The following is a 7,826-nucleotide window of genomic DNA, read 5'->3' on the forward strand; positions in this document are numbered from 1 at the left end:
TAAAACATAAAATGTCACTTGCTGAAATGATGTTTATAGATGCAGACCCACCGCTGGACTTGGAAGCTAATTTTAATTTGTTTTATTTTTGTGTTTTTAAAATCGCATAAAGGAATTGAGAAGAGTTTCTATTTTACAATGCCAACCTGCAGACGGCAGAATAAATATTGAAAGCAAAGCATTAAATATGATTATAATAATGAAGTAAAAGAAAAGGAGATCTGGAACCCAATTGACGGGTGACACCGACCCCCTGGCCGGTCGATTAGTCCCGCCTTCACCAAATGCAATGTTTGCTTGACAGCTCATTGACAAATCATCACTGAATATTGATCAGGAGCAGGAAATCTGTGATTTGGTTCAGATTCAGCCTACGCGGGCCAGACATGGCTACCCGTAAAGGGATGCACACACACACAAAAAAAAAAAAAAATCCCAATGACCCATGCGCAAAATTGAAGAAGCATTTTTTTTTTTTTGGTCTTCTTACCGCAGCGGTCCCTGATGACCAGGTTGTGCCCCTCCTTCAGGTTGATGGTGAGCAGGAAGGAGTTCAGAGACTCTCTGCCGCCCTCAAAGACACTGGAAGACTCCATGTCACCCTGGTGACACACACACACACACACGCAAAGTGTTTGAATGGGACCTCAATTCCAAGTGAGCGCAAAAACGCCGAGCAGCAAGCCGCTCTTCAATGTCCACGGCAGCAACTGCGCAGCGGCGGTGACACCAGATACTTCGTGGACAACGCCTTGGCTTTTGTCCCCCCGCCCGCCAAATCCATTTGCTCAACGACAAGCTTCCGTATCATTCGGATGCCGTGCAGTGGCGGCAAGTGTGAAAGGACCTCAGTTTGATTTGTAAACACTGCAGGGGGTGACATCACGAGTCTGGATTTCAGGACGTATGACCTCGCCGGAATCCACGTGACATGATGCACACCTGCGAAGTCCACCGAGTGAAAAAAAAAAACAACGGGCCACGAAAATGCGAGCCCTCGGTTTGCACTCCAGCCCGCCTAGACAGGAAATCGTTGGCTCTGACGGGTGTTTTCAGCCTACCCATCCCACAATCGCGCTCTCAAAATGTCGGTACCTCACACACACAAAAAAAAAAATCCAACAAAACCCTCTTCGGACACATTTGTTGACTGCGACCGACAACATGCTTGCGAGTGTTTCCTAAAGCCGACTTAAAAGTGACGCAGAGTTCACGAGTGAACCCGCAGCCTCGTAACACCCACAAAAACACACACCTGCGAAGGTGTGTTCATTGTTCACAATGAAAGTTGCCGGATGAGATATTTCACAGCCGCCGTGCGTGGGACGGTTGTTACGGTGGAATTCAAACGTGCTTTGGAAGCGGCAGAATCAAATTCCAGACTCGGTTGTGGTGTTGAAAGAAAGTCTTGCGTTCCAGGATGCATCCGGAGCAAACACCACCCGTCATGTGACTCTTTTTACCTCATTTTCGTGGGCCCGCGATAAAAAAAAAAAAAAAAAAAAAACACGGTTGTGAAAGCCCTATTTAAATAAAGCTGTGTTGCATCGTATTATCTTTAACATAGCTAGTGGATGCAGAGCGCAACCGCAGCCACTACTGTGGCTTCTGTTTGATTTGCCTTATAATGCGGTGCACCCCATGTATGAAAACGGCTTTAAAATAGGCTACCGTATTTTCACGACTATAAGGCGCCATTAAAAGTCTTAAATTTTCTCCAAAATGGACAGGACGCCTTATGGTGCGGAGCGTCCTTTATATGCGCTGAGTTCCAAAATCTGACTGACAGCCGACGCGCTGTTTATATAGAGAAAAGGCGGAAGTGACTGTGGCCAGGCATGCGGGAAAGAAGTCGGCCAATCAGGGAAGGGTGGGCTTGTATATATACATATATGGAGAGGGAGAGAGAGAGAGAGAGAGAGAGAGAGAGAGAGAGAGAGAAATGTTGACTTTGCAGTTGCTGCTCCTTTCCGCTCGGCAATGCGTAGCAACTCACACTAGCATGTGATGCGTTCACTGACAACTGTGATGTGCAGTCCTCTGCTTCTGATACAGAGGATGAGGACTTTGATGGATTTCTGGGTGATGATTGATCGAAAAACGTGAGAACATTGTACGATGGCTAAATAAAATACACCCGAAGTCAGTTCTGCTTTCGTTGCCTTTTTAAAAACGTGTTTTTAGCTTGTATCTGTATGTCTTGGCATGCTACCGTATGCTTCAAGCTAACGTGTTAGCGTGCGCGCGTGCATGCCGTATGTTTGTGCTGGCGTATGTTTTACCACTGTAAAACTGCGCCCATTGGTACAGTGCGGTCTGTCTATGTGTAAAATACAGAAATGTCACCCATTAATGAGACTGCGCCCAACCGTACGGTGCATCGAATAGTCGTGAAAATACGGTATTCATTGAAGGTGCGCCTTATACTCCGACGCGCCTTCTGTGCAGAAAATACGGTCGATCTTTCAGGTGTCTGCGCTTTAGTCATGTACTATATGTTTATATATATATTTATATAACAGCTGAGTTTTTTTCTGGGTAACTGGGGAAAGGGTCCACAGGAAAAAAAAAAAACATAGGCGAAGCTGTGTACAGTTAACCGGGAACATGCATGGGATTACTGTTTCATTTCCATTTAGACTTCATTTAGACTTTGCAAGACTCAGTTTTACTGCAGAAATTTACCTGCAAGTTGTCGTCCGCACCGTCTGGGCTGTATACGGTCATCATTTCAGGCAAGGCCAGCTCCTCGGCCTCCATTCCACCACCGCCACCGCCGCCGCCGCCGCCTTGGGGCGACACCCGTCGCCAGACTGAGGATCCGTCGTCCATGTGCATGCTGTTGAACGACTCCTGAGAGGACGCCCAGTCCGTGCAATCTGCAGGCACGCTCAGTGTGTGCTCGCTCCCCGTGGAGACACCTTCTCCTCCTCCCCCTCCCATCCTTAAGCCACCAGGATGGGCCAGTGGCGTGGTAGGGCTGCTGTGGTAGGGCGCGGGACTCTTGCGGAGGTAAGGCGAGGAAGAAACGGTGTGGTACACATCCCGCTTCAAGTCCCTGATGTCGGGCACCGAGGAGCTGAGGCGGTGGTCGATGACGTCCAGACGGGAGGCGGGGGAGCCTTTTTTCCCCACATCCGTCTTGTCCCGCCGCAGCTTCCGTCGCAAGTTCTGCAGCATGCTGGGATTCTTCGCCATCCGGATTTATTTACTTTTTTTTTTTTTAGTGCGTGCTCAGCGACATCTACAATACAAAGAAAAACAAACAATGACATTCCATGTCATTTTAGTCTCACTGATTTCCAGTTAACTTAAAACAAGTACACTTTTTAACATTTTTAATTGTCATACGAGAAGAACTATTGTTAATCGTTGTTTGTTGTCATTGTTTTGTCCACATGTACGACAGCATATTAAAGATGCAATGAGCCAAGAGTTGCTTGTTGACAATTGTGATCTTCTGTAGTTTTACGAATGCTTCAACTCACCTTTCCGGTCCTTGAATGCGACGCTAAATTGCGATGGATGGATGCCAAAAAAGAATAAGAAGGAAAAACCATAACAAAAGGAGAGTGTTTACAAAACACAAGAGACTACCAGGGTAACATGACTCAGGACGCGAGTCTCAAGCACACAGGTGGGAAAAGTGAAATGCATCATATGCATCTGTTATTATTCACTGCTAATCAAACAACTATGCGATACAACTGATTTTAAAAAAATGCCAGGTCCTTCTGATGTCTAATAATGATTCAATTATTTATAATGTATCAATCTACCAATTATTTTATGAGATTCATTGATATTTTTTTGGAAAAATAACAATGTACTTTTTCATACACATTTTACCAACATTTTTACCTCATTCAACTAACCAAAATAAATCAGACAATATTTTTTCTGTATGATCAATATAATTTAGGATCATTGAAAGATGAATATCTACCTTTTAATTATGCCATCTTTAAATTTTGACAATGTCAATGCTGGGTTGGCCGTACGTCTGCCAAGCGTACTTTGCCTCCCTACAGCGAGTCGCGACAAAACCTGTGCACCGTATGCCGTCTGGAGAGCAAAGCAAAGCGTTTGCATCACAGTTACGCAGCCCGACCCAAATATGGGGATTAGGAGCACAGCAAAACCACACGGTTTTAGTGAAAAAAAAAAATCACTCGGCAGGCCAGTCCTGAGAGAGAGAGAGAGAGAGAGAGAGAGCATTGGAACACACACAGGAATTGAGCAACAGTTCAAAACGGAATGCTTCCTGTGCCTTTACAGACATTGCGTTTTGAGCCTTTTTTTTGGGGGGGGGGGGGGTCACCCCGCCTCCCACACGAAGACTCCTGGGGTGAACTCCAGTAGGCCCGTGTCCCTCATAAATTTCAAGCGGTTCAGATTATGGATGAATGTACAGTATTCCCTCTCATGGTGCAATAAAAGTGATGACTGGGAGGGCGAGGGGGAGACACGGTAACTAGTGGGTGTTTCATGGTCACAACATCAATTACTGTCCAAGTACCAAATGTTCATGGCCAGCCAAATGTTGTTGCAACTCCCCATCGATGACCTTGACAGTGATGGGAAAGAAAGAAAAAAAAAACACACAGCTGGAGGACGAATGTGATGTTAATTTGCAAGGGTGATTTTTTTTTTTTTAATATCTCGCGCTGCTTGCATTACCAACATGTCTGCAAACAGAAGTGCTAAAATACAAGAACGGTCAGTGTTGCAATTTGGTCACGGTATATAGCCACTTCTATGACCCATATGATGACTATTAAAAATAAATTAGAAAAAAAACAGCAATTAATATTAATGAAGTCAATGTTAGCTACACATTGCCATTGTTAGTCTCTTTGAAAATAGTCATTGCATTATGTTAAACATGTAAAAACGTTTATCTATCAAGGATCACTTTTATGTAATATGTGTTTCTATTATTCATCCATTCATTCATCTTTCTGAGCCGCTTGATCCTCACTAGGGTCGCGGGGGGTGCTGGAGCCTATCCCACTCCGGGCAGTAGGCGGGGGACACCCTGAATCGGTTGCCAGCCAATCGCAGGGCACACAGAGACGAACAACCATGCACGCCCGCACTCACACCTAGGGACAATTTAGAGTGTTCAATCAGCCTGCTGTGCATATTTTTGGAATGTGGGAGGAAACCGGAGCACCCGGAGAAAACCCACGCAGGCCCGGGGAGAACATGCAAACTCCACACAGGGAGGCCGGAGCTGGAATCGAACCCGGTACCTCTGCACTGTGAAGCCGACGCGCTAACCACTGGACTAACGGGCCGCCCCGTGTTTCTATTATTTCTGTGGAATTTGTTGCATTCATGCTGGGGGGGTGCTAAGGGCAAGAAAAAAACAAAACAAAAAAAACTGTTTGAGACCATATTTCCCTGCCCTACTTGATCAAATCCTACTTAAAAGTTGGTTTGTACAGTAAACAATATATTATAACAGTAACTCACAATGTTAGTTCCTTTGAGGGAAAACAGTCATTGTTAAGAAATGAGAGTAACTTGGAAGTCAACCAAGAATTACTTTGATACGATTGCATCACTCGCGCTCACGCAAACATACACACACACGCTCACACACTCTCTCTCGTTCTCTTGACGATGACCATGTGACTTCCTCTTCCTTACATAAATCAGTCATTAGCACACAAAATAGAAGTGTCATCACACAAACTGTGTATAGGGAGAAGTGATTTTCACCAGATCATATCGCCTCTGCTTCTTTTTCATTGCTTGTCAGTCAGTGAGTGTGCGAGCTAAACAACTAGCGAGTCGTGTCAGAACACGAAAGGGAATTCTTTCCTCGTCCTGCTCAGACTAAAGTATGCATCAAGAAATAGGCCGTCATAGTGTCGAAGTGACTGCGACCGGAACATGATTTTATTGTGATCAACTAAGATCCGAACAAAAAAAATCTGAATTTCTTTCTCAGTAATGTCGGAAGATCCTACATGTAGTTGATTGCGGGCTGAACCACTATGGCAAAAAAAAAAAGAATGAGTATTTTGATTGATATCGAAAGCACGAATTAAAAATATATATATTGGTAAGATTTGTGCCTTTGAATATTATTTTACCTGTTTATATGAATTTTCACCGTGTATTGTATGTGTTTTCAATATCAAACCGTATGTTTGATATTGAAAATAACACTACTAATGTCAATGCTAATTCCCCGTTAGCATGTCAATGGGATTTTACATTACCTTTTGCATTAGCAACAGCGATGAAAAAAATGAAGCATGTATTTAAATATGCAACGTTCTGGGTATTCATTCTTTAAGTTTTGTGTTTAGTTTGACAGCAAACTTCGTGTGAAGTGTGAATAAGCATCTTAAAGCATGCTAAGTGATGGGAGACTCACATACACGCTACACGTTACATGGTAGGTGGGAAACTTGTAAACACACCAAGTCGTTCTCATTGATGATATTTTGTTTCCTCAATTATATTGTTTTAAAGATTGAGAAAAGCCATGGGAAGGATTAAGGATTAGATTCGGGATTAATATGTTGGATAGTTTGAGTTAGGGTTATGGTAAGTACAAGGCTTGTGTGAAGGGTTCAGAGTTCTGGACAGGAATTTGGGCTTAGTGAGAGGGGTATGAGTAAAGGCCGCAACACACCGAGCGACAGAGCCTAACTGTCAACCAGTTTTCATGAGTGACTAACCAGTGGCTATTAGTTTTTGTGGTACACTAATTCAATATTTGAATCTCCAGTGAACGGCGCTCCCCAAACCGCATGTGCAACAACCAATCAAATGTGGGCTTTCACAAAAGCAAACGTTTCAATCCGGAATATACATTGTGTTTTAAAATCTCACTTGACTATTTTTCTTAGGTTATATTTAACAGCGTCTAATAATGCAAAGCGTACAGAGTCTGTCGCTGAAATCCAAAAGTCTGGTCACTGAATGGGGTGACGGATCTTGGATTTCTTTCCCCCGAAGTGTTTCACTGGAATAATGTGAGCGTGAGTTCTTGACTTGTTTAAGTGTGCTCTGTAATTGACTGGTAAGCGTTCAAGGGTGTACCCGGCTCTTCTCTGCAAAAGTCAGCTTCAGTTGGTTAAACAATCTAAATTGTCTCTCCGGGTGAGTTTCAGTAGGTTCCTGGCGAATCGATGAATTCATTGTCTGGTCTGTGCTCTGACAATCGCATCCAAATGAATGGATAGTTGGAAATGTGAAAAGTAAGTATTTGTTGGCTTTGACGCGATTTCGATGTGAAAATCGGACCCGGAAGCGTAATCTCGCTTTCTCAAAAACTTTTCCTCGCGTCGGACATCAGTTTGAAGCTCAGGTGAAGAAGCTCACCTGCCCTTCTGCCTACCCTCACGGACACCAAAGTACAAAAGAGACATATATTGACGTTTATTTACCTTCGAGGCGAGGGCAGAGGAACGTCTCCCCCACGAAGTGTGTATTCTTATGCTCCCTGTGCGACTGCGACACATCGCGGTGACTTGGAGCCTCAAAACTGCTTCCCCTCCCGTTTTCCGACTCCACCATTAGACAGCCAACAACAGCGGGCAGAAAAGTGCTTCCGTGAAATATCAAAATAAAAGCTTCAAAAGAAGACGTTTTCTTCAATGGATCGGATAACGACGGTGTCTCGGTGATCATTTAAACATGTTTAATTACTATTATGTGTCCACCAAGAGCGTGTACTTCAACGCATCGGAACTTTGAGTTAATTTAAAAATTCACAAAACGTTGTCGTTCCGCTTTTGCTCACTTGTGTATTGAGTGACTTTTGATTGAATCGAAGCACACATAAAAATACTGGCACAATAAGA

General features: G+C 43.9%; 1 protein-coding gene across 3 annotated transcripts in view; it reads right to left on the reverse strand.

Moving 5' to 3' along the window:
* The window catches only part of mctp2b (multiple C2 domains, transmembrane 2b), a 31,392-nt gene that overhangs the window by 17,361 nt on the left and 6,205 nt on the right, over nucleotides 1-7,826 (reverse strand). For 2 of the 3 annotated variants that reach the window (XM_052062459.1, XM_052062457.1), the window contains exons 1-3: nucleotides 7,410-7,548; nucleotides 2,686-3,244; nucleotides 491-602 (exon numbers count right to left, since the gene is read on the reverse strand). In XM_052062459.1, the coding sequence (XP_051918419.1) occupies nucleotides 491-602; nucleotides 2,686-3,198 (625 nt within the window). In that variant the 5' untranslated portion in view covers nucleotides 3,199-3,244; nucleotides 7,410-7,548. Of the gene's footprint in view, nucleotides 1-490; nucleotides 603-2,685; nucleotides 3,245-7,409; nucleotides 7,549-7,826 lie in introns of those variants that run through there. The other variant, XM_052062458.1, reaches the window with a different exon arrangement.

Source organism: Hippocampus zosterae, chromosome 4, assembly GCF_025434085.1.
Source record: "Hippocampus zosterae strain Florida chromosome 4, ASM2543408v3, whole genome shotgun sequence".
NCBI classification, from domain to species: Eukaryota; Metazoa; Chordata; class Actinopteri; order Syngnathiformes; family Syngnathidae; genus Hippocampus; species Hippocampus zosterae.